The sequence below is a fragment of the Crocodylus siamensis genome, chromosome 11 (assembly GCF_052110815.1).
Source record: "Crocodylus siamensis isolate JL-2025a chromosome 11, ASM5211081v1, whole genome shotgun sequence".
NCBI classification, from domain to species: Eukaryota; Metazoa; Chordata; order Crocodylia; family Crocodylidae; genus Crocodylus; species Crocodylus siamensis.
This window is the reverse complement of record NC_143405.1, coordinates 1,825,469-1,850,412: the sequence shown is the minus strand read 5'-3', so window position 1 is coordinate 1,850,412 and position 24,944 is coordinate 1,825,469. Positions and strand designations below refer to the sequence as shown.

Genomic DNA, 24,944 nt, shown 5'->3' with positions numbered 1-24,944 from the left:
GGCATGGGTTAAGGGGAGACCCGCGCTGCTGGAGCATCCCCTCCCCGAAGGCTTCGCTCCCCAGGGTCCACATAGACCCACGGGGATCGGCACTGGGGGCGGCAGTGGCTCCGAGGGGCCACCCTGGCAGGCACCACGATGCCCCGGGAGACTCGGCATCGCGGCGTGCTAACCAAGCAGGATCGGCTCCTTGGGGAGGAGAGCACCCCGCTCCGGCACATCAGGCCAAGCTGGCCCGGAGGCAGAGCCCGTGCGTTATCTAACTGCTGACACTGCCCCATCTGTCATCCCGTTGCTCGCTCACCCCTCCCCACCTCCGGCCTTCTCCCGTTTACTCTGGGGCAAGACCTGCCCACCCCCAAGCAGCACCCATGGGCTGGCAGGCTTGCACAGCCACACTGCCGTGGCACCGTGGTGGCAGGGCAGGGTCACCCCGGCGGAGAGGGACGGCTGCCGTGCAGACCCCGCCGGCGGAGGCGAGCCTGGCTGTCTGCTCCCTCCCAAACAGAGGCAGGGGCAGGGGCAGGGGCAAGGGCAGGATGCTCGTGCTGGGCGGCCAGCTCCCCGCACAGCACCCTTTGCCACCATCCCCCTCCTGGGGGCCCTTCCACGCTGCTGACCCCCAGCCCCGACTTCTCGCTCCCCACGTGCTCCACCCCACCGAGCAGAGCCGGGCGCCGTCGCTGAGGAGGCAAGCTGGCCACGGAGCCCTTCCCCTCGTTCCCTCGCCATGGGAGGAGGCATCCCCAGGACGCTTCGCATTAGCGGGCAGAGGGGCTGGGGGCAGGTCCCTCCCAAGAAAAGGCAGCTTGAAAGGAACATAAATAAGAGACAAGCCATAGCGACAAGCCAGTGGCTGGGAGGGGAGCTTGCTGCCGGGCGAGGGGCAGGTCCTCGTCGGGTCAGCCCGCACAGGACAGGGCAGGGTGGTGGCAGAGCTGTGAAACCAGAGTTCCTGTATATTAAAATAAATCCTCTGAAACTTCCCAAGAGTCCAGTTTCAATAGCAAAGCTGGGGCACGGGGCCGGCCAGCCCTCGGTGCCCGCAGCGGGCGCCACCGCTGCAGTCTGTCGCCTGGAGGCCGCGCTCAAGTCCGCTTGGCATGCAGCATTTCGATGAGGAGGTTGTTGCAGGGCACCTCCCCGCTCAGGTGCTTGTGGTACAGGTACTCCTCGGCCTGCATGCTCAGGGCCCGGATCTCGGCCAGCCGCAGCAGGAGCTGCCGGAACTTGTCCGTGGCGTGCGGGTAGTGGCACACGGTGTACTCCAGCAGCGCCGCGTTGGCCTTCTCCTGCGCGTCCTTGGCCAGGCTGTGGTTCTCCAGGTACTTCACATCTGCAACGGGAACACGGGGCCCGGTCACTGCTGCAGGGAGCCCGAGCAGGGACGCACCCAGACAAACCCAGTGACGTCCCCGCGCGCCCTGCCTGGGGACTTCGCTAGCAGTTACCGAGCAGTGGCTGCGGGACGCGCGCACGTCTGACCCTGCCTGGCCCAACGGCCTCAGCCTGCCCCCAGCAAGGAAATCCCCGTTCCCCCCGCCAGGCAGCCCCGACTTACGACCTGGTGTCGTACCCAGGATAGAAGGACCTCCCTGTGCTTCCCTGAGATGCCACTGCAATGGAGATAATGGGCCTGGCGCCTGGGTGCTGGGGATTTCCACCAGCGCGCTCTGAGCAGAGCCACGCAGGGCACCGGGGTCGCCTGGGTGCAGCCAGAGCGGGGGGAGCAGAGCAGCTGCCTCGTCGGCAGGCTTGCAGAGCTGAGAACTGGCGCGCTTCTAACAGCTCAGACACGCTGACGGCCGAACGTCTAGGAGGGCTTAACTGCCTGATGCACCGCGGGTTTCCAGTGTAGGAACAGAGCTCAGCCGATATGGCAACCCCAGTCCTCTGCACAGCGCCGGGGTCTAAACATTGCCTGGACCTGGCTGCTCCCCAGGGAGGGATGCATCCTGCAGCAGGAGCACTGAGTCTAACCCTAAACTCCGCCACGCTCGCCCAAGGATTTGAATGGACGTGGCCATGCTGCAGCTCCCAAGGGAAGACTCCAGCAAAGCACCCCCTGCATGCAAGAGGAGGGAGCACAGAGCAACCCACCAGCTCTGCTTTGCCCCCCTCAGAGCGAGCGAGCCCTTTGGTGCGCTGGACGTGCCACAGGCAGCCCCCGCCTGCGGAGCAAGCCATTGCCATGCGGGCATGGACGTCCCAGCCACCGCAGGCTTCCCTGCCCCGTGACCTGAACAGCCGAGCTGTGCCCACCTCCGCCCCTGCGAAGCCTGATGGGCCAGGGCAGGGTGCCCGGTGGGAGAGCCACCGTCCAGGTAAGGTGCAGAGCCAGGGGCACGGCCACCGCCCAGTATCACCGGTCCCTCGGGGGGTTATCCCGGGTCAGAGCCCTGAGGAGCACAAAGCACACGGGGCGCTTCATTCCCGTGACTGCACTGAGCTCCCGAGTCAGCGTGCAGGACGGTTTAGTTCACGCGCGTGTCCATGCACCTCCTGCTCGCTGCTCCTGAACGAGTGTGCAGTTCCCAGCAGGTGGCAGGATGCTATCGCGTGCCTCCCAGTGAGCAACACACATTTTCCGTTTTCCTTTGGCTAAATAAATCCCAGCTTTTTGAGCCGTGTAGCACGGTCAAACCAGCCCCCTGCTCCCGCGGCTTTGGTAAAGCGACATTATATATGCCTGCTTGTTTTTGGATACCAGGTAAACCCCACAAGGATTGTATCTCAGACCCCACTTCCAAGAGACCTTGCTCTAAACATCCTCGCCGAAAACATTTGGGGCTACCGGCTTTAGCAGATTTACTGTACTAGATAGAGTTGCAGCAACAATCGCCATTTTGCCTGATAACAAAGCTGTTGTCTGTGTGCGCACGTAGCCGCTGGCTGCACCAAACCCAGTTCAGGTCAGAGATTTCAGCTCAAAGCCATCAAATCTGAGCCCTGGGAAGTGTCGGAGCTGGGCCTGAGCCTTGAGCGCAGTGGTTTGAAGGGCTTGGGCCGACAGGTGATAGATCTGCCCGTGATAAAACACAAAGGATCGAGGGGTCCCTGGAAGAGGACAGGCTCCTTTGCAGAGCTCGCACCTCCGTGCTAAAGGGAATCGCTCATGGAAATCAACTGGGGGAAGAAACCGAGCGAGGTGGCGCCATGGAAGATGGGCGCAAATCTCACCCGAGGATAACTCTGTGCGCCGCAGGGGGGCAGGGAGGGGGTAGATTTGCCCCAAAGACTAAAGATGACCTTACAGCAATAGAAGATCTGGAGTTTTTGCTCCATCCGGATGCATTACAGCTTCCTAAACACAGGTCAGAAAGAAAAGCAGCGGTGATGAGGCCTCAAGAGCAGACAGCGAGGAGGTGGTGGTGCGATGCACAATCCACCAAACTCCTTCCCGGACCCTCGAACAAGCCGAACGAAGCGAGGTTTGGGAGAGGCGGTGGAGCCCGCATGCAAGAGGCTGGTCAGAGAGTACTTGACCAAACCAAATACACACCCAGCGGCCTGCCCGGGGGATGAGCACGTTCCAGGAGCCGCGGGCCCGAGTCACGGGATGGCGTGACTCGGGGGCCGGGCTGAATCGGGCAGAGCGTGCCCGCGGGGCTCCGCGTCGATGCCTGTTTGAGTCAGGCGTGTGGCCTGCGGAACGGACGGTGCCCCTGGACCGGAGCAAAGCACCTGCAGTGGGGCTGTCACCTGGCAGGAAAACCAGATGAGGGACCCTGGCCTGCCCACAACCGCCCTGCCTTGCTCCAGCCGGGCACCCGGGGCCTGCTCAGACCGACTTGGCTTCAACCAGCACCTACTCCCCCATCTAAAAGGGGGAAACCGGACTGGCACGCCAATCAGACCGAGTGCTGGCTCAGCGAAGTAGGTGCTGCCACGTTGCTGCCTGCTCAGCACAGGCACGAGTGCAAGCAGGGAGGCCGGGTGCCCGCTGGGTCCCAGCAAGGGAATCCAAACTAGTGGCAGAGGTGATCTCTTTTATTAGACCAACTAGATGTTTGCAAAAATCCTGCAAGGGAGTGGTGCAAGCCCCATCACCCAATGCCTCTGCACAAAGCCTGGGGGAGCACCGATGGCCTGGTACAGGGCTGGGCAACAGCATGACCTGCCGGGTCTTTCCCCACCTCCGCGCTGGACAGCTCAAAGCAGCCGAGGTGCGTGCACCATGCCCTTCCCTTCCTGCGGCACATCTGCTCTGAGCGTGGCTGTCTCTGCTCTGTGCGAGCTCGTTGTTATGAAATCTCTTTATCTGCATAAGGTTATTCTGAATGTCATAAAAAAATGAAGTTATATTGATAAATGTCAAACCTACACCCTGAGTTGGCTCAACAATAGCTAGTTCTACTTGATGAACTCACCTGGTTCTCAGAAAGACCCTATTCATGGTTTAATTGAATATTTGAATAATCTTTTCATTCCTGCAAAGAATAAAGAATGTTGTCCAAATAACATTGACTCACTTCATTTAGAGACACTGCAGCAGTTGCAAAGACTCTGTCCTGTGACAAAGCAGCCCATCACACATACAGATATGCCTGGGATTATTTCTATGCCCTCAAGTGTTCTTCCTATTCACAGCTCCTTTTGTTTGGGAGAAGCTGCTGATAAATTGCAAACGCTTAAGGGAATGTGGGCTATAAAAGCCTCTCTTCCTCCCCTCCCCAAGAGTAGCTGCTTCATGAATGTAAGTCATGAAATCGAATGATAGGTCAATCCATTAAGGCTCTATTAAGCCCTTCTGTAGAACAAAGCTAACCTGTGCCATCCTCATAAATATTGCTATTTTGAGAAGTCCTAATTTTAATTAAACCTCTTTACCTGCTCAGGAGAGAAATCTATTTAGAACTCAAATGGCAGGCTCTTGTGTGCATGGCTTGGCTTTGATTGTGCTGTGGCAGAGTGGTAAATGTGGAAATTCTCTTGTTAAAGGCAATTACATCCCACACATAATACGCAATCCCGTCCTCTACAGCTGAGCCTGCGAAGGGCAAATTATTCCAAGGGGCTCTGCATTACGGAGACTCGGTCGGGCCGGGGAAGAGTGACAGGCGGGGACGTGCAGCCCATCTTCTGCCCCTCCCTGCCGCTCCGAACATGCCACGGAGGCAAGATTTGAACGTGTGGCCAGCTCCGGGAGGCTCCTGCGCTTTGCTGACAGGCATGGCACTGGGGTTGCAATGGACATGCCCACGCAGCAAAGGGCATCCATGCGCCTCGGGGACCTCGCTGCAGAGGGGCTATGAATAGCAGATCCAAAATGCCACCACCTGCCACCCCTCTTCCCCCAAACTGGCAGTGGCTCTACCACCTCCAGCCACCCGCCCTCCTATTTTGCAAGCCGGGCACTGTTTGTGCCTCAGCCTTATCACTGTTTAACCAGCAAATTATCTTATTTAATTTCCTTGGACTTTAAAGCAGCCTTTTTTGAAAGAGGAAACAACGGCTGGGGAAGGTTTGGTATGGGCTCTCGGTGCCAGGGCCAGCTCCTTCTCACCGTCTCGCAGGGCCTGCCACGTCCACCCGGTGAAGGCACGCGGCATGTACGCAGCGTACCTGACCGTCGGCGCTTCACGCGTGCAGAGAGAGGAGAGAAGAGAGCAAATGCTCACCGGCCACACTGGAAAAGCCTTGGCCTGCCAAACAGCCCGGGTCAACCAGAGCTGCCAAGCTCACCTCTGTAAAAAATATCCCACGGAAAACAACTAATCACTAGTCCACCAGCCGTGGCTGTGGCTGTGGCTGTGGCTGTGACTGTGCAAGGGGCCTCAGAGAGCTAGAAAACATCCCTGGAGTCAAGTGCCTAAGTCTCTTGGGTTTCTCTGAAAAATCTCCGCCCGGCCCCTCACCTCCGCTGTGGTCAGACTGCTTCACGCAGGAACATTAAAGGTTTCACGAGCGATTTGGAGAATCTGTCAGGGCACAACTGGTGAATCGGGGAAGACGCTATAAGCGGTTGTGCTGCCTCCGCCTCCGCCTCGAGGGAGCCAGGCAGCCCTGAGGACAGGCCCTGCACGCCCCAGTGCTCACACGGTGCAAGCCGTGGGGAAGCCTGTGCATGGGATGCCTGGAAGAGCGGGGAGGCCAGCGCGCCCCAGACATCTCGTGTGATGCAAGGTGCCTCCAGGTTCGTGTTCGAGCCCTGGCTGGTTCCCCGTCATTTGAGGGGGGACGCGGACACCCCCTCGGAGCGCTGCGGGCGAGTCAAACCTGCAGAGCCGTCCCCTCCCTCCAGACTAGGGGGTCCTGCCTTCGCCGTCTCCGGCAGGCGAGTGGCCTGCTAAGGTGGGCAGCTCTTTAACCATCCCTGGGATCCTGGCACACGCCCGGAAGACAATTAGGATATGATGAACACACCCGGGATCCTACTGCACTATAAAGCTGCCTCTGGCTGGACACAAAGAGTCCCCTGGGGGCAGGGGCCCAGGTCGACCTTTGCAAAGAGAAGAGGCTCTGACGGACGCACTGGCCCTGGTGACTGGCGGGTCAAGTCTGGGGTGACAATCTGGGACCCACAGAGGGGCTGGATGTCCACAAAGTGCAAGCCCTGGTTCCCTAGAAAATCAGCCCCTTGGGACATGAAACCACAGGACTCTTACAAATTTCAGTTTTCGCTCATTCCTTTCTTCCCCCCCAAACACACCTGTCCCTGAAGGCCCCGCATATCCCGGGAGGCCATACAAGGCACCGCAGGCCTGGAGGGCCCTACAGGGACGGACTACGGCCTCGTGGGCCAACATGAGACCTGCGCACACTCTCTCCACTAGCAGCTCTTGCATTAAGATGCTGATCTGCCTGACGGGGCAGGTGGGAACGGGAGGTCCCAGTGCAAGCGAGCACCATGAGACCCCCCGGCGGGCACCCAGGGGCCCGCCGGAGCCATCCAACATCACCAAAGCAGCAATGGGAACGTGACTGCTCAAGGAAGGGGGAAGACAGGGCAGGGTGCAAAGAGGAAGGAGAAGGGGATGGAGGGGACGAGAAAGGAGGGGGAGAAGTCCTGGGCTGGAGGGAATGAGGGGGAGGAAGAAGGCCCCAAGCCACGCGGGTGATGCTGGCTCTCCAAGACCCCTTGACGGTGCCCAGTGGTGCCCCACACGCAAAGGAGCACCGGCCAGGCGGGGTGCAGACCGGTCCCCTCTCGCTGACCCCAGCGTGGCTTCGGGAGCAAAAGCCTCGACCCCCCCAAGCGAGCGGGTCCTGGCGGGGGAAGGCAGCGCGGCCCCTGCTCCTGCCTGCGCCTCGTGATGGGCCCATGGCAAGGCGATAATTAGACACCTGCAAAAAGAAACTTCCCAGATCAATAGCAGCTGCTCAGCCGGGCCGCCACGGCGCCGGCCGCCCGCGCCGGCTCCCGTCCACGCGCATTGCTATGGTAACCACCCGGGCTGCACAGACGAGCCCGGGACTCGTGGGGACAGCCACCCCCCCGGCGCGGATATTGTGTCTAGGCCAGGAGCGACCGCGCGGGGCGGGCCGCGCTGCTGGACCGCAGACCGCGGGGCGGGCCCCGGGCACGAGACGGAGGCCCAGGCTGCCCGTCCTGGCTCTGACGCAAATGCCGCCAGATAGGGCCCGCGCCTCCTCGGGGGACTGTCAACACGGGTGTTTTGCAGAGCCCTATCAGCCGGCTTGTTCCGCTGCCCCGGGCAACAGCCTCGTTACCAAAATAGCCCTCCGGCCGCTCGGCCCCAGGTGGGCTCTCGGCCGCTCCCTCGGCCACGCGGCACTTCCCCGCGACGCCATCGCCCCGTGCCGACGCGTCCCTGCCGGCGCCGGCCCGGGCAGCCAGAGGGGCACGAGCGTCCCCCCGCGGCATGCCCGGGCACGGCTGCTCCCCTCCGGACCTGGGGGTGAGGCCCGCCCAGAGCCCCCCACAGCAGCGGTGCTGCCCCCCGGAGAGGGGAGCGGGCAGGCCCCGCGGTGCCCCTGGTTCTCCTTGTTCCTTACAAAGTGACAAATCTTTTTCTCCCTTTACAAAGCATTTTGCCCGGTGACTGCTGGTGCCTGGGCTCCCGGCAGCCCTAGCGCGTGTGGCTGGAGGAAGGAAGGTCCCTGGCTCTCCACCCACTGCCAGGAGCCCGGGGCAAGCCCGTGCCATCCAGCCCCCCATCCTCCACCTGGCCCCCGCAGACCGAGACACTCACCGAGACTGAAGAGTATCAGGAACTTGAGGCAGACGAACTCCTGCCGGTCGACCTGGAGGGAGTGCATGTGCAGGACGAGCTCCTGGGCACGCAGGACCAGGTTGTTCAGGATGGAGCCTGCTTGCACCGCCAAGGTCGACATGTCCACCTGGGAGCACAGGGAGGCAGCGGGGCTCAGTGGTTGCAGCAGTGCACGCTCAGCAGCACCCGCAGGCTACCCCGGGGCACCCAAAAGAGTGGACCTGCTCCAGGCTATCCGTCAGACACCGGAGGAACGGGGGCCGGATCCCTCCGTTGCTACGGCCGGATTCTCAGGGGCAACTGCAGCCGTGCTCAACGGGCAGGGCGAGCGTGGGGTGCACAACGGAGGAGCTAGGTGGATTCACCCGCGTAAGCCCACCGCACACCCAAGCGGGCACCCCCCACCCCCTTGGGAGCTGCCCCCCGCCACGCTTCGATCGCTGCTGCAGACAGGAGGTGCCGCGGTGAGAGCGGCGCTGCCTGTGGCGGCTCCGCTCCGGGCACGCCTGGCTGGTTCTCACACCCGGCTTCTGTAAATACAGCCACGGCTGTTGATGTTTCTGCTGAGAAACATCTCGCTGCAAGCCCGGGAATCCTCCTGGAAGCCGAGCCGAGCCGGAGCCGGCTGCCGGGGCCTCGTGGACACGTGGGTCTGTCTGCGAGCCGCTGTTTCTCCCTCGTGGCATAAACAATCCCGGGCCCAGCACAAACAACGCTGCGGTCCCCTGCCCGGGTCAGCCCCGATCCGGAGGCAGCGGGAAGGAGGGGCTCTCGGCAGAAGTGAGACAAAAGTCACCCGTTTCCCCTCGAGCGAGGCCGGCTCGCGGCTGGGACCGGGGCTGCAGCTGGGTCTGTAAAGGCTCCTGCCTGCAGCGCTCAGCTCAGACGTGCCCGCGGCGTCACGGCCTGGACTGACGCCCCGAGAAGCCCGGGGCTGCCCGTGGCCCAGCGCCCCCGCGGAGAGCCGGGCGCGGGCCAGATCTGGGGCTTGGACTTGCCTGCCAGTCCCGGATTCGGCCCTCAGCCTCCGGACCCCTGCCCCCGGCTGGGAAATGCCAGGCAGGGCCGTGCTACCTTTGTCCTGACACGGGTGCTCAGAGATGTCGGGGGCTGTGGCTTTGGGGACGGGAAACGTTTCACTGCCAGCCAGTAGCCTGCAGGCAAACCTGACCTCCGCTGAGCCACCACGGGGCTTTCTAGCCAGGGGAGGAGAGCACGAGGGCAGAAGCAGTGCCGTACTGGGTCAGACCAGCGGCCCATCTGGCCCGGGGTCTGACCGTGGCAGAAGTGGATGCTAGACAGGGGAAGCAGGGACTGGATCTCTCTAGCACGGCAGGAAGTGGCAGCCCTGATCTCCATCAGCTTCCAAAAACATGAAAGCAAGAAAAAAATCAAAGCAAAAGAGCATTTGCCAACCTGGATGCAAGCTAACAATCGGACAACTGCGAGACGCGCTGGGACGGGGCTGGCCCCGTGTCCCCCAGGTCGGGGCAGGCCCCAGGCATGACGGCACTAGCTGCAGGAGCGCCCGGGCCCACGCCTGGGACTGGGGAGCCATTTCCCGGCGCCGCTTACCTCCTGGCCGGTGACGAGCAGCAGGCTGTGCTCCTTGCCGTGCTGCACCTGCCTGTAGATGTGGTCGAACACCAGCAGCTCGCTCCAGCAGTTTTGCAGCAGCTTCATCTGGTCGCCCACCTGGAGCAATGCACAACGCAGCCATCAGAGCCCCGGGCCCACTGGAGGACGGGGGCCCGCCCCGCACCGTGCCGAGGGGTCAGACCGGGTCCCGGAGGCCCCTCGTAGGAGGTAGCCCCGTCCTGTCCGGCATCCCCCCCATTCCTGCATTTCCGTGGCTCGTTACCCTGGCACGGACAGCAAGTGCCTGGGAGAGGCAGGAGCACCTGGGCGTGACGAGGCCCGAGCTCAATGCTCACGTGCCCGTGATCCCTCGGGAGCCCCCTTGTCTGCCCCGTCGCAGCCCAGCGCGGGGTGGCCGGTCAGACGCCCGGCTGGAAATGGTGTAATAGGGACAGGAATTAGGAACGACTGCAACAGGGGTTAGTTCAGCGCCGTCAAACTGCTGTCGGGGCAGAGCCGCGCGCCACTGCCGATCGCCCCGCGCGGGGGCTCGCCCACCCCGGGTGTGCAGGTGCCGGGGGGGCTGTACAGCTGTTCCTCCAGCCAGGGAACAGACCCCAGCCCCCCCGACAAAGAGCTCGGCTCGTGCAACCTGCGAGCCCACCCCGGGCTCGGGGCAGACACGGAGAAGCACCGGAGGAAAGTGCCGGCGGCGAATGCAACCCGCTGCCACGAAAACCTGCAACCGGCCTGATAACATGAGACCTGCAAATGGCTCCTGGCCTCTGTCCCCAACCCCATGACGGGCAACCCCGTGAGTCACTTAGGTGCCGGGAGCCTCCGCGGTCACGCTCGCCCCGGGCTGGCTCCCAGACAAGTCAGCTCCTTTCACAAGCTCGCTGTCCTTCTTATCAGTGCCGGTTTTCCCCCGCCAGGCGAGACTCTCACCCAGCCCAGGCACAAAAGTTAAACAAAACGATGCCCCAAAGAATGGGGCGTTGTTGCCGCACACAAAGGGCCTGTGTTTCCCAGGGCAGCGCTTTGGATACTTTTTCCGGTGAAGAATACAGTGTCCATCCATCCCCTGCACGGGGATGTGGGTGCGGAAAGCCGGCTTTGGAGACAGGCATTGCACCAGCGCCTTTTAACCCCGCAGCGCCCAGCGGGGAGCTCAGCTGGGGACGGGCGCTTGGGCGGGCACACGTGCAGCCCTCCTTCCGGCCGCGTGCAATGCAGAACGAAGAGCCCCCCACCCCTGGCCAAGCGGCCTCTTCCTCCCACAGCCGCTTTCCCTGGCTCCGCTCGCCTGGCCCGGCTGCTGCGGCCACCCCAGCCACAAGCGCAGCACGGTAGCGGAGGTGGGCGGGGGCAGTGGAGGGGGCACATGCTCCCTCCGCAGGGCTCGGGGCACCACAGACATCTTGGGGATGGCCAGATACAGGGGCACAGACACGCAGCACGACGCAGACCAGCTCTTGGTATTTAAGTGTCCCCCATCGTCCACCCCTGGGTACCAAATTCAAGGCTTGCAGCCACGCTAGCCACGGGGTGCACGCAACTGGAAAGAGCAGCAAAGCAGACGGGCCTGGCTGGGCCAGGAAGTCAGCAGCAGCGTTAGCAAGAAGCAGACGAGCTTTTGCAGTTTTTTCGTTCTCCCTGTGATGGCTCCAGCAGTGTGGGCCGGGAGGTAGGATTTGGGGGCAGCCCCTTCTGAATGGGGGCATCGGGGAGCATTGCCTAGCGCTGCCAGATCTTGCAAACTTGCGGCTCGTGCTGCAGGAGAGGATGGAGTTTCCTGGGATCCAAGTCCCTTTCGTAGTGGTTAAAAGGAAGTCCCTGGCCCTGGGGGCGGCAGAGACGGGCTGGCAAACGCAACCCAAAGAGGCTCTGAGCAGGACGGCAAGTGAAAAGAAGCCACAAGTGCACTTGATTTAAGCCAGGCCTGACTCGCAGCAGTTGAAGCTCCGAGGCTGGCAGAAAGCGGGCGCAGGAGCATGCCGCGGCTCCTCCAGCCGTGTCTTGGGCAGAGCTGGCTCTTACCCCTGCCTGGCTGGCCCCCAGCGTGTTTTCAGGAAGGGCTCCGACTCCTGCTCAGGTGGCTCTCTGCCCCTCTGGAGAAGTCACCTTGTGCACACGAAGCCCGTGCAACGGTGCGCGGCATGCACCGGACTCAGCCCCACGCACGCACCGGGGCAAGAGCAGCGGGCAGGGCGCACCCTGAGCACCTCCACAGAGCACATATTCGGGTTGCAGGGAGCGACTTGCAAGGCCATTGCGCTTGCCGCTTTTAATAGAGGGAAGACAAATGCCGTGCCGTGGAGCTGGATAATATCGTCATTCTGCGGAAAGGGCTGCAATAAAGCAGCAGCTGCCGATCGTGAAGGGAATAGAAGTCAGATGAGAAAGAGCTTTATGGTCTCTGAGCCCCGCGTGCTGGGGGAATGACATAGGTTTGCTGCTGAGGGGCTGCGCTCCGAGTTAGGTCTTTGGAGAGAGGAAGAGACAGGGGCAGGCTGAGTCTCTGCAAGCTTCTCACATCCCCTGGCTCAGCCTACGGCACCCAGCTGCCCGGGGCCGGTCTCTGCAGGCAGCCCTGCCCTGCCCTGCCGCATCGTGCACCTTCCAGCTCTGCCAACGCACCGGGGACCCGCTCCAAAGGCGGCATCCCCGGCACGGCTGTAAACACCTGCAGAGGCCCCAGCAAGGCAGGGCCTGCCCAGATGCTCCGAGCTGCTGTACAACAGCAGGGGCCGTGTGTCCGACTCCAGCTTGGAGGAAAACGGGCTGCTCGGTTCAGACACTGCACTGAAACCCCAGCGGAAGAACTGCCCAAGACCAAACCCAGAGATTGGGGCTGGGCAAATGCACAGATGCGGCAGATGGACCAGAAACGCCTCGATTGATCCCGAATGCCAGGATCACAACACAATGCTCCTCTCCAGGTCGCTTAACCCCTCCTTCACAACCAAGGTCCGTGCGGACCGCGGGACACCAGTGCCGCGCAGGCAGCCCACGCAGGCCGGGGCGCTGCAACGTACCAGACCAGCACATCCAAAATGAAGAGCATCCTCATTTCCAATGCTTCCTCGGGGCTTCCTGAGCAGGCCTGTTCCCAAAACCCCTCCCCTGAAGTCACAAGCAGTCCCGCTCCCCTTTCTGCCCATGTTCCCACTCACTGACATGAATGCACCTGGCTCCGTTCGCAGCGCTGCCGCGGGGAGACATCCTCCTTCCCCAAGCATCGTGCCTGGCTCGAGGGGAGCGCAAGCTGTGCAAAGCAGGGACGGGGCTCGCAGCCCTGATGTGTGGGGAGTGGGCACGGAAACACCGGATGGCGTAAGCGGAGCAGAGTGGGTTTGAACTGGGCTCCGGCGCTCTCCTCTTTCCACGGCCTCTGCACGATTTAGCTCAAAGACTTGTTGGTAAGAAAGGACTGCAGCCCATGTCAGCATCCTGCCCTCGCTGCCTGGGGTAGACCGAAGCCTGCTCACAAGAAAAGGACTTTTAATGGATAGCATATTTTTAGCTGAGCAGGCTACATGTAACCTGTTCACAAAACCCAGCAACAACAGATATTCCACGGCACGGTGATCATCCCAGCTGTTGTTCATCAACAAGAACATTCTTTTATGACTAAATAAAGGGGTTTTTTTTCCTTGACAAGCTGCGAGCTCTACAGAAAAATCCATTTACCTGTGATAAATGGTGTTTGGAAGATAAAGGGCTGTGGAGAAAGGGCAGAAGCTCCTTCAGCCGGTACCACAGAACAAATGACCGGGGACTGGGTGCTGTGAGGAACAGGCCCGCATGCTTTAAAGGTCTCGGTAATGTGCCTGCCTAATGCACTCGTCTCCGAAGGCCTGGGTTCAAAGTGTACAAAGCTCCCGTCCCCGGCAAGAAGAATTCCCCCAGCAACGGGAAGCCCCTTGCAATTCTCCTGCCTTCCAGAAAGCAAGGTGGGATTTCAAAACCTTGAAAAGTATTCAGCTTTCCCCATTAGCCACAGGGGCTGTTTGTTTTTAATGAAAATGCTTGACAATTGCTTGCTTTCCCTTCAAGCCGTATATAGTTCCTGGGAAGCGCAGAGATCGGCATTCTGCGCATTCCTGAGCTTTCCGTCACGAGCAAGATGCTTTCTGCCACACAAATTTTAAGTGAAGATGCAGCAGAGAGCAGCTGCGGCACCGCGGGATTGCACCTCATTGCCGCTCCCCGCGACTTGCCGAATGCCCGCGGAGCAGACCTGGCTCCACAACTCGGCCACGCCGGCTCCCGTCCTCAGACCGGCCCTGGTGAGGGCTGCCCGCGCACGCCCGGCGGGCACTGAGCAGGACCCGGATGCCTCGTCACGGGTGTTAGCTGCACAAGCCACTGCTTTCTGCAGGAGCTGCAGGGCCCAGAGGCTCGAGCCACGGGCTGCTGCTCGCTCACACATCGGCCAGAAGTGCTGCCAGCAGATAACCCCCCTCAAGCGCAGGCACTCTCCCCAGCCTGGCACCCTCATCTTCCTCCTTCTCGGCCCAGCCCGGCCGTGCTCCTTTTCTCCCAGTTCCTTTCTGCGGGCTCCCACGGACGTCGCGCTCGGGAGCGCCTCCCCCAGGACTCTGCATGCCCCTCTGGACCCTGGCACTCAGGTCTGGCCACCTGTCCCGGGGCAGCCGGCTGATCTTTCCAAAATCCCTCCCGCAGCCAGGAAGCCCCGAGGCTTGGAAGTTGAAGCAGGGGGAGACTTTCAAACTCAGCAAAACCTGACGCTGGGGACGCACTTTGCTTTGCAGAGCATGGGGACGCACCAAAGAGGCGCCCAGCACTCAGGGTTGGGACACCTGGGTTTGACCCTCGCTCCGGTGCAGCCGTGTTGCGTGACCCAGGGCAAGCCCAGTCTCGGTCTGTGTGACAACACTGATGTAGCCACGGGGTCAGGCACGTCTCGGATGCCCTTTCCTCACAGCTGTCCCTACTCCACCGAGGCCGTGGGGGCCGAAGCACCACGTGCTGGTAGAGCCGGGCTGTACCGCGCACGGCACCCACCCTCGCCCTGCCCCGAACAGCAGCCGGCCCTGATCCGGCCAGCTGCGCGCTCACGTGGGCAGCACGCGGTTCGTGTCGGAGAAGGCACTCGACCATTAGAGCTGCTGCCGGTCTAAGAACGACACTCGCCGGCTCTAAATTTCAGCCCCGGCAGCCTGCCGCCCCCTGACCCCGCTTTTGATTTCTCCCAGGAGCTCAAGGTCTCTGTGAAAAGCTCTGCAGCCGGCACAAAACACGGAGGAGACAATGGCATCCTCAGCGCAGGCTGCGAGACCTGACCACGCTCCCCCTTCCCGGCGGCGCTCGAGCAGCCGGCGCTCTGCAGGTGCTCGCCGCAGCACGCGCACCGGCAACCCCAGCCCAGGGGACAGGACTCCTGTGCCGCCAGGAGAGCTGGGACTGCTGCAGCCATAGGAGCATTGGAAAGGAGGGCTGGAGAGGTCACCTAGTCCAACACGAAGGCAGGACCATCCCCGTCGAGTCGCCCTAGAGCGGTATTTGTCGAACAATGTAAAACTGCGCAAACAACCTTGTTGCACAACTACAAAGCACGTTGCCAAAGACACCGAGGACACCCCCGGGAAAGCAGGAGCTCTCAAGCTCACGTTCATCCCGCTCCTAGCAACGCAGGGTAGCAGGAAGGGGGCTCTGAGCCCCGCGTCTAGTCGCGGGGTGTGGAGCTGGCTCGTGCGGCAGCGCAAGGGAACCATAAGCTGTCACTTATTCAGCAGCTGAGTTCAAAGCCTGTGGTCCGGGAGAGTCTGGCCACATGTGCTAGCAGCAGAAGTGTCTAACCCTAGGCCTCATCCAACATTTCTGGCAGGAGGGAGTTTGCTGGCTGGTGCACGGGGCTGGCCTTCGCTGTGCCTTGCAGCAGGGAAGCCATGTTGGAGAGAGCCGCGGTGCTGGCGAGGGAGGCAAGAAAGTGCAGCACGGCCTTGCGCACGCGCAGCCCCCTGTGCATTGCCAAGCACCTGGGAGGGAAGACCCGGCAGCTCCCACCCCCAGACGTGGAGACTGAGGCGCAGGAGGGGAGGCGGTCTGCCCACAGCTGGAGAGGCAGGGGCAGGACCCAGCTCTTGGCATCCCCCGTCCATTTTTCGTTGTTCTGACCATGGGAACGCGACGGCCGCGGGGTGATGGCGACCCGAGTCCGACCTGCTGGGACTCAGGCCAGGCTCCCATGGGCGAAGGACCGCACCACCAAACCCACTCTTGCTGCTGGGGGGAGGCCAAGGGATGGATAAGGGCCAAAAAAATTAACTCCCCCCTGCCTGTGGGAAACAGTCCCTGTGCCCACCCGAGCCTGCTTGGGGTGGGGGGTGACGACACCAGTGCCTTTTGAAGCACCGAAGCCGGCACAGATAGTCTTACAGGTTGCATCTCCTGGGCCTTTGCCCAGCCAACTTGGACCAAACTCATTCTGGGCGGCAAGGGAGAAACTGCTCACCCGTGGCAAGGGACACGGGGCTGTCAGACAGCTTCCCTGGCGTGGCCCCAGTCCTCCCAGACCCCTGCAGCTCCCGGCCGGCCTGGGGCACGGGCTGGGGGCCCAGGCGGCCGGTCAGGGCCAGAAGCTGCAGCAGCGGGGAAGGGGGGACTCGGTCATCGCAGGGCCTGCACAAACCTACCGGGCGTGGCAAGGAGAGCCCACAGCCCCTGCCCCCCACACTCAGCGGGCTGCTGCAGGGCACTGCCACTGCCACAGTGCACAGCCCTGGGCAACTCGTTTAACCTCTGCCTCAGCACCAGCAAAGCTGAGCTACGACTATCTACTCTGAAGGGCGTTGGACCGAATTAGTGCCAGCAGCACAGGTAGCGGATGGGCCTAGCGATGGACCAAAATGGCAGGTGCTTCATGGCAAGGCCTCCTTTCCGAATGTCGTACAAAAATACTTATCCTTGGCTTTCTTTCCCCGCTCTCTCTTTTCTAGGGGGAGACCATAGAAGGGGGAAGGAAAAGAAAACGGGGGGAAAAAAATGGATGATATTTATCTGACACCAAATTAAAATTTTCTTCCAAAAATGAAACGATCACGCTAAAAAGCCGTCATTTTATCCTGTTCTCAGATCTTTCTTTTTTTAAAGCAAATGTTATTCCTAAACCCCAGGTTCAATGAGGGCTTCTCGGGAAGCCGGTGGCACTCAGGGCATGATCCCAGGCCTAATTAGCCAGAGGGGCTCCTTGTTTGCATGGGGCGCAGTTCGTTTGTATGGGGCGCAGCCTACCCAAGCTCCCAGGGCGGTACGGGGCACCCCCCGCGGAGCTGGCACGGAGCGGCTGGCTTTACCCCAAGGCCCTGGCTTGCGTGGCAGTAGCTTCCCCGCGAAACCAAGCCCCAAGTCTCCATTCCCGTAAGCCTCCCCGCGCAGCCTGGAGGGAAGACATCCCCGGTCCTCCGGGGTGGAAGTGCCGCAGCCCAGCAGGGTCCCCAGGATGCGGCCGCTGGGAGAGAAGTTGCAGAAGCGGTTGTTTGGAAAGTCGGGGCGAGGAAACCATTACGAGGGGCAATTATTGGGTGAAAGCAGGACATGTCACCTTGACAAGTGAGAAGTGGGAAAGGAGATTGCTGTCTGCCCCTGCCTGACAATCAGAGCCCTGCAGAAGTGCAAGGTGTTAATGGCCAGAGGCAGCTCCCAGCCCCCTCCGGTCAGAGACCACGACGACGGGCACCGCAAATGAAACGCTAGCATGGCCGTCCCGCTGCCGAACGCGCCTCCTCGGGCAGCTGCCAGGGCCTGACCGCCAGCGGGATGCCGACAAGGACGACTAGATCAGCAGAGCGAGCAGGCCCCAACCCAGCGGCACGGTCTTGGTCCCCGGCCCCTGCACCCAGCGGCACCAACAAGTCTGCCGAGCTCAGGCTGGCACGACGCGCCACGCAGCCCCACCGCTCCATCAGCCTCCCGGGCGAGGTGCCGGCACCGCCATCCCAACGCAGGGACCTCAGACCGGTCAGCAGGGCAGAGGCGCCATCTCCCTGCTGGCAAGACCCCGGTGCCCCGGCGCGCTCCTACCCGCCCAAGGGACACGCACGCGGGGGGGAGGGCAGAGCTGGCTGGCGACCGGGGAGCGAACGTGCAAAGGGACGGGATTTACGCACGAGGCCAGCCATTTCTAAAGCATCCCCGAGCAGAAGGAGAGTTCAGATCCGCCAAAAATGCTCTGGCGGATCGTCAGGAGATGGGGTCGAGATGACCCGGGTGCGCTAAAGCCAAAGCAGTAACCAGCTACAAATGGGTTTACCAGTGGCTTCAAAAATAAAACAGACCCAAGGGAGAAGGGAGGTCGGTGCACCGGCAGACGCGCGGGCACCACGGTGCGTAGCGACCCCCTGCTCTCCAGAGCCCGGAGGTCCCAGCCCTGGGGCTGCAGCGAAGCCTGATCTGGACGAGACCCCCACCCAGCACAGGGCTGCAATGGGGGGCCCGATCCAGACCCCAACCCTGACTCTGCCCCTCGTGCCTACGGCCTGAGAAATAACTCGGGGCAGGGACCGGTGGGGCCCCCTCCTCCTGCGGGCCCGGGTCTAGGGACAGCATCTCGGGCCCGGGGGACGCAGCACAACGAGCCGGCCCTGCCCGACGAAAGGACGCCTCGCCCCGCAGCCGGCGCTTCGGGGAGAGAGGCAGAGACACACATTACATCTGAAAGGACAGAGTTGCCGGAGCCTCCTGACCCCGCACAATATATTTCACCCCCGGACCATATTTTTCTTCCGCCGGGGAGATGCCGCAAATCTTCTCTCGAGTCTTGACACATCTCATCTCGCCTCAGTTAAAGTTAGTATTTATGGGCGTCAGCGCTGACCTCTCCCCCCGGCACCCGCGCCCCTGTGGCCGGCTCCCTCGCAGGCCCTCTATAAACAAGCAGGCCCCCAAATCCCCTCTTGGCGAGCGGCGTTATTAGTCTGGCCTCCGAAGGCCAGCGCGGTCCGTAATTCTCCGCCTGGTGACACGAGATGAACACGGCGGCATCACTCTCCCCGGCAGATTGGCAGGCGGGCCCTCGTTTGTCAGTGGCCGACTGACAGAATTACTGGCCCTTAAATGAAACGATATATCTGGGAAGTTAAATCTGTTTTCAATCCAACTGCCCCGGGCCGCCGGGCGGACGTGGCGTGCGAACTGATGTCAAGAGGCCGTTAGCCCTGGCGCCCCCCCGCCGGCGTCCTTCACCGTAACACCGCCGCGGCGCCGGGGGGACACCGGGCGGCCCCCGGCGCTGCCCATCTCCCCCATCCCGCCCCTCGCGGCGCGGCGCCGGACGGCACGGTGCCGGACGGCACGGTGCTGGGCGCGAAGCTGCCTGCGGACGGCTCTGCGGATAACCGGTCCACAGCCCCGGCTCCGCTCTCGCTCGCCCGGGCACGTGCAACGCGGGGAGCGCTGGCCCTCGCGACTCCCCGGGCAGGCGGTCCTCGGCGGTCGAGAGCCGCCTTTGAGCTACTAAGGAAGAGGGAAGATGGCGGCTCGCCCCGGGCCGCGCGGCCACGCAGGCATCTCGCCCCCTCCCCGCGCTGCTCCCGGCGCAGGCGGCCAGACGGCCGGCAGCTGGGAGAGCTCAGCCCGCCGGCGAGCCGCCCGCCCTGTCGCACTCGCCGGGGAGGGCAGCGAGCGGCCTTGTGGGGCGCAGGCGCTGGACCCACCCGGCGCTCTTGCTGCCCCGTCTCAGGCTTTGCAGCACTCTCTGTTCCCCAAAACGCGGAGCAGAGGCAGCGCCAGGCACACAGCGCCGCGCACGGTTGGCAGCGTCCAGCATCCTTCCTGCCCCCACGCCCAGGCCCTCGAGCCAGCTCCTACCGCCGGGGCGCTGAGGCAGGCGCGTGGGCACGGGCGGGGGCTCGTTCCCCGTGCAACAAGCCAGCCAGGCCCCGAGGGGTGCCCTGAGGGGCTTTCAGCTAAGGCCGGAGCCGGCACGCTCCGCCTTGCAGCCAGGGAGCGGAGAAGGGCCATGCCTGACGCTGGGCCAAGCGGCTAAGAGCAGAGGGGAGGTGTAGAAAGGGTGCAAGTCCCAACTCAGGCGGGTGGGGAGCGGTGGGGCCAGCAGCTGCCCCCGGCTCCTCTCCGGGTTGGGACCCAGGCCAGCTGGGACTTGCAAGGGAGCTGGCCGCTGGCTGGCGGGACCCAGGACAGGCCCCGGAGAGTCCCGGTGGAGGCAGCTCTCACCTCACAGCTGGAGCCGGCTGCCTTACGGCCGCTGATCTCCGAGGCCCTGCCGGCGGCTTTAGGGGAACACCATAAAGCCAGCGCCGGCGGGAGCTCGTTCACCGCACGGGAGAGCCATTCGCTTTGACGCGCCGGGCGCAGCGGGGAGGAGAGAGCTGCCCGCCGACGGCTGCGAGCCTGCAGAGCCGGCGCTCTGGGCCTGCTGCATCTCCGCTCACGGCTGTCCCCCAGGCAGCCACGAGCTGCTGCTGCGGGCAGCTACCTACAAACGCTCTCCCCGGCATCCTTTCCTCTCACCCCGGGTCCCCAGTTTGCGGTAGGACCCTCCCCCGGCAGGCAGATGTGCCTGTGGGAAGACGCCCGCCCCCGGGGCACCGCGCAGCCGGCCTCCAGCGTGGCTCCAGCACGGCAAGGAAACGCGGGGAGTCTCCCAACTTCTGCAGCTCCCAGAGGAACGGGGCGCGTCGGCCCCGGGAGCCGTTCCAGGCGGCTACCGCCCGGGCTGGGGCACCGCCGGTGCCCTGCAAAGCGCTACCCGTCATCCCTGTGCGGCAAATTGCTTCCAGCAGTTCTGGTCAGAGCCCAGCTGGACACTTCCCCCACACGCGTGCAAGGCTGGCAGATGCCCACCACGCGTGTCCCTGGCCCTGCCTCGGCTGGCCGCGTGCCGCTGGGGCTGGGGTTTCCGGGAGCCTGGGGCCCGAATCGCATTGTTTCGGAGCACGGCTCCTGTTTACCCCTCCAGCACAATGCCCGTGCTGCAGGCGAAGCGCAGCCCTCTCGCTGCCATTGCGTCACGCATGCCACCCCGGGAGGAAGAGCGGGTCTGCTCTCGCGGGGAGGAAAGCCATATTGTAACGGCGCACTCAGGCTGACAATAGAGCTACAAGGCTACCCGGCCGCACAGCCACGGTTTACAATATCTCCTGACAAACAACAACCGCCCTGTTCCCAAAACTCACGCGGGAAACTGATACAATTGAAAAGCGCAAGACCTGGCTCCACAATGCCGCTTCCTGGCACTGTCCCGTGCCAGGAGACGCTATTTTAAGTGGTGAAGGGCATGCCCGCTTGGGGCTGGGCGCAAGGAAGGGGCCGCCTCCCGAGACGGCGTCGAGAAGCGCAGCGCCGCGTGCCGCGCCGGGCACGGGCAGGCCCCGCAGCCCCGGGCACAGCCGGATGACGTAGCGGGCGCCACGTTCCTTTCCCATTACCAGCATGCAGCGCCCGGCTCAGAGGGCACGGCCCCCCAGACCGTCCAGCATTACAAACCCCTGGCTTTCTGTGGGGAAACATTAAACCCAAGGCCTCGCGGCTCTAACGAGGGCTTGAGGAGGCTTCGTCAGGACAGGCAGCCCAGTGCCTCTAGCCACACCAGAGCCAGATCCCGGGCAGGACTCGCGCCCTTCTCTCCACCTGGCATGCCAGAGGAGACCACTGGAGACCCCAAAAACTTTCAGGGGGAAGAGCAAGCCCAGCCCTGGTGCAACCGTGGGTGTTTCTGAGCTCATTTGACCGCACCCGCAACACCGACATATCCCGAGCACAGCCAGTGGGCACCCAAGCGAAGGCCGCGGCGTGGCCCCGGCCCCCCGGGACAGCTCAGCCCCGCTCTGCCAGCCCGCTCCGGACCTCAGCTGCAGCTGGCCGCAGTCCCAGCCAGGCTCGGCGGCCGCAGTGACCCCAGCCACGCTGCCGGGCGCTAATAGGCACCCACCCGACGGCATCGATTTTCCTCCCAAGGGCCGAGGAGAGAATTGTCTCCGCTATAATTCCTCAACGTTCCCGTTTTCAATTATATCTAGGGCCCGACGCGGCGCTCGCTCTGCTAGTTATTGCCTCGACACCTGGCCCCTGACAGTGATGGATCTGAAGCCATTAGCCCCCGGGAGACAGGCTGGATTGTTTCGTCACCTCTGCTGCGCGGCGGCATCGCCAGCCCCGCTCCGGGGCGAGCCCCGGCGGGGCTGGACGTGGCCGGAGAGCCCGGGAGCCAGACACGCCCTGCCTCGTGCCCCTCCCGCTCCGGCCGTCACCGGGACTGCTGCCCCTTGACGCCAAGAGCAGGACTGGCCCGAGGCCCTCCAAACTCATGACAGCTCCAAAGCCGAGCCAGCGCGCGAGCTGGACCGCGCCGCGCTGAAGGAACGGCGACGCGTGCAGCCGTCGGACCGGGGCAGCTCTGGGGCTCTCGTGCCCGAAGCCCCCCGCCGCCGGCCGTGTCCCGAGTTCAGCCGCTGAACAGCCCTGGCGCTCCCACGGCCGTCCCGTTCCCCGCTCCAGGCGGGCAGGAGTCACCCGCGTGCCCTTGTATCCAGCCTCCGGGGACGGGGCCCCCGTGCCACCCGGCAGCCCCGGCCCGAGCGAGCCACCTACCTCCAGCTCCTTGAAGAAGATGCAGCTCCGCGCCCACTCCACGATAGAGAAGAGGGTCTGGTCTGCCATCTTGCACATGAGGCTGAAGGTGCTGAGCTTCTCGTGCCGGCCCTTGCCCTGCTCCTGCTGCAAGCAGGCCAGTATCCGGGCCTTCACCTGGGGCTCGTCGGGCTCCAGCTGCAGCAGCTTGAGGATGACCTCGGGGATGTCGGGCGGGGAGCTGTTGGGGTAGGCATCGGGGTACACGTAGCCGGCCACGGACTCGTGGGAATTTGTGTAGGGGTCCGGGTACTCGGACTTGATGGTGCGGTTGGGGAAGGAGGGGTAGTGGTAGCCGGACAGCGCCCCGTGGCTCGGCACAGTCACGCCCAGGGACGGGGTCCCGTAGGGGCTCCGGTCGTAGTCGACGGGCGTGAGGGCGGCCGGGTTGGGGGGCAGGGTCTTGGCCGCGGCGTGCAGGCCGTGGATGGTGGAGGACAGGTTGTAGTCACTTGGCACGGGGGACACGATCTGAGGCACAGTCTCCAGCTTGAAGCCGTTGGCGCGGATCAGAGCCTTCTTCTGCTGCTTCAAGGCCCGGTCTCGCTTGTACATGGGCCCGAACTTGTTTCTTCCTCCTCGCATCCGGTCTGCACGCACAGCTGCGAGGGGCAGAGGGAAAGCAGGGTCGTCGGGCCGGGCTGCGCGCAAAGCCGCGACCCCGGGCCTGAAGCCTCCGGGAACAACCCCCCTCCCCGGGCTGCTGCGGGTCAGCTGGGGCGGGGACGTTTGCTGGGCACGGGAGGGGGGCCTGGGGCAATAGGCAGCCGAGCCGGCCTCGGAGCAGGGGGTCCAGGGCCCGCCCCCCCTCTCCCTCCAGGAGACCCAGGGGCTCCCCACTCCCTGCCACCCCCAGCCACCAGAAAGGAAGGAAATTAGGTTTTTACCTCGTGACTGCAGAGAAAAAGCTGGAGGATGTGCAGCCAGAAGGCAAATACCCCCCCACCCCCCCAAAAAAAAAAAAAAAAAAAGAGCCCCCGTGGAGTTACTGCGTCTCGTGCATTTTGACCCGCGTGGCGGGCTTCTGGGGCCGGCCGCCCGCACCTCCCGCCGGGCCGGCCCGGGCTCTGCGGCGGCGCCTTCCCCGGCCGGCCGGCCCCGCGCCCCGCGCCCCGCGCCCCGCTCCCCGCCGGCGGCGGCGGCGGCCCCGCGGGCCCGGGGCGGGCGCCGGAGCGGGGAAGCGGCGCGCCCCGAGGGCACGGCTGCCCCGCACGCCCCGCGGGCCGCGCCTCCGCCGACGCTGCGGCAGCCGGGCCGGGGCCCGGAGGCGGGGGGGAGCGGGACGTGCCGGGGCGGCAGACGGCCCGGGAGGCAGGGCCCGATCCTGCCCGGGGCCAGCGGGGAGGGACGGGCCGGAGGGCGCGCGGATTCCCAAACGTAGTCCGGGCGGGCGAAGCATTTTTGACGTAACGTGCCCGCCCGGCCGCTCTTCCCGGGACCGACGCCCGCGCCCCCGCACGCGCAGCCCGCAGGGCCGTTTCCCAGGTGGCGGGAGGCCGTGGTTCTAGCCCGGGGCGGGGGCCGCAGGCCCGATGCCTGCCCCGCGCTGGCGCGGGCGGAGCGGGCAGCGCCTCCCGGCGAGCGGTGCCCGGGCGAGACGCCCGCCCGCTGCGGGGCGGGGGTGCCACCGCGGCTCTCCGCCGTCGGGCTCGCCGGGCCCCTCCACATCGCCTTCGAGGCCGCCCTCCTCCCGCCGCCCGGCCCCGGCCCCGGCCCCGGCCCGCCCCCGCCGGGCCCGCGGCCCTGCCAGGGAGGCGCCGCGCCGGTGCTGCTCGCGCGGTCCCCGCTCCTCCGCCTCCAGCCGGGAGAGGCCGATGTCAGCGTGCCACTTGTCCCCCGAACCACCATCCCAGGCTCCGGCTGCAGGAGCTCCCTAGACGCCTCGGCCCAGGCTGGCCGCGGCGGGGAGGCGAGCCCCCGCCCCAGGCGGGCGCGGGGCCGCGGGGCGCGGCGGCTCCTACCTTCCAGCCGCATGCCCACGCTGAGGCACTTCTGGAAGCGGCAGTAGGGGCAGCGCTTGCGCTGGGTCTTGTCGATCTTGCAGCTCTGGCTCTCGGTGCACGTGTAGTGCTTGTTGTTCTGCACCGTGCGCTTGAAGAAGCCCTGGCGGGCACGGCGCCGTCAGCCCGCCGCCGCCGCCGCCGCCCGCGCCCGCCCGCGCCCGCCCGCGCCGTTACCTTGCAGCTCTCGCAGGTGAGCAGCCCATAGTGGTAGCCCGACACCTTGTCGCCGCACACGGGGCACAGCTCGTCCAGGTCGTCGTCGTAGGCGTAGTCCATCCCCGCGCCGCCAGCCCCGGCGCTGCGCCCGCACACGCAGGTGGCGGAGGGGCCTTTATAGCCCGCGCCCGGCCCGGCCGGCCCGGCCCCCGCCCAGGGGAGGGAGCGAGCGAGGGGAGGGGAGGGGAGGGGAGGCGAGGGGAGGCGAGGGGAGGGCGGCCCGGCCGGCCGGCCGTCGGGGCTGCCCCGGCCCCTCCGCGCGCGGGCGGGGAAGGCCCCGCTCACCCGACGCCCCCGGCCGGGCCGCCCTCCCCGCCGGAGCCGCGAGCGGGGCCGCCGCGGCCTGCCACGCGCC

The 24,944-nt window shown here is 64.3% G+C and overlaps 1 protein-coding gene across 1 annotated transcript; it reads right to left on the bottom strand.

The window, feature by feature from the left end:
* Window positions 1–828: 828 nt before the first annotated feature.
* Window positions 829–24,722, bottom strand: NR5A1 (nuclear receptor subfamily 5 group A member 1). Its single transcript, XM_090022160.1, has 6 exons — window positions 24,548–24,722; window positions 24,332–24,473; window positions 22,332–22,972; window positions 9,753–9,872; window positions 8,157–8,304; window positions 829–1,336 (listed from the first exon to the last, which is right to left on the bottom strand). The coding sequence occupies exons 1-6, from the start codon at window positions 24,647–24,649 to the stop codon at window positions 1,089–1,091; spliced, it is 1,401 nt and encodes a 466-aa protein (XP_089878286.1). The 5' UTR covers window positions 24,650–24,722; the 3' UTR covers window positions 829–1,088.
* Between the last annotated feature and the right edge of the window lie 222 nt (window positions 24,723–24,944).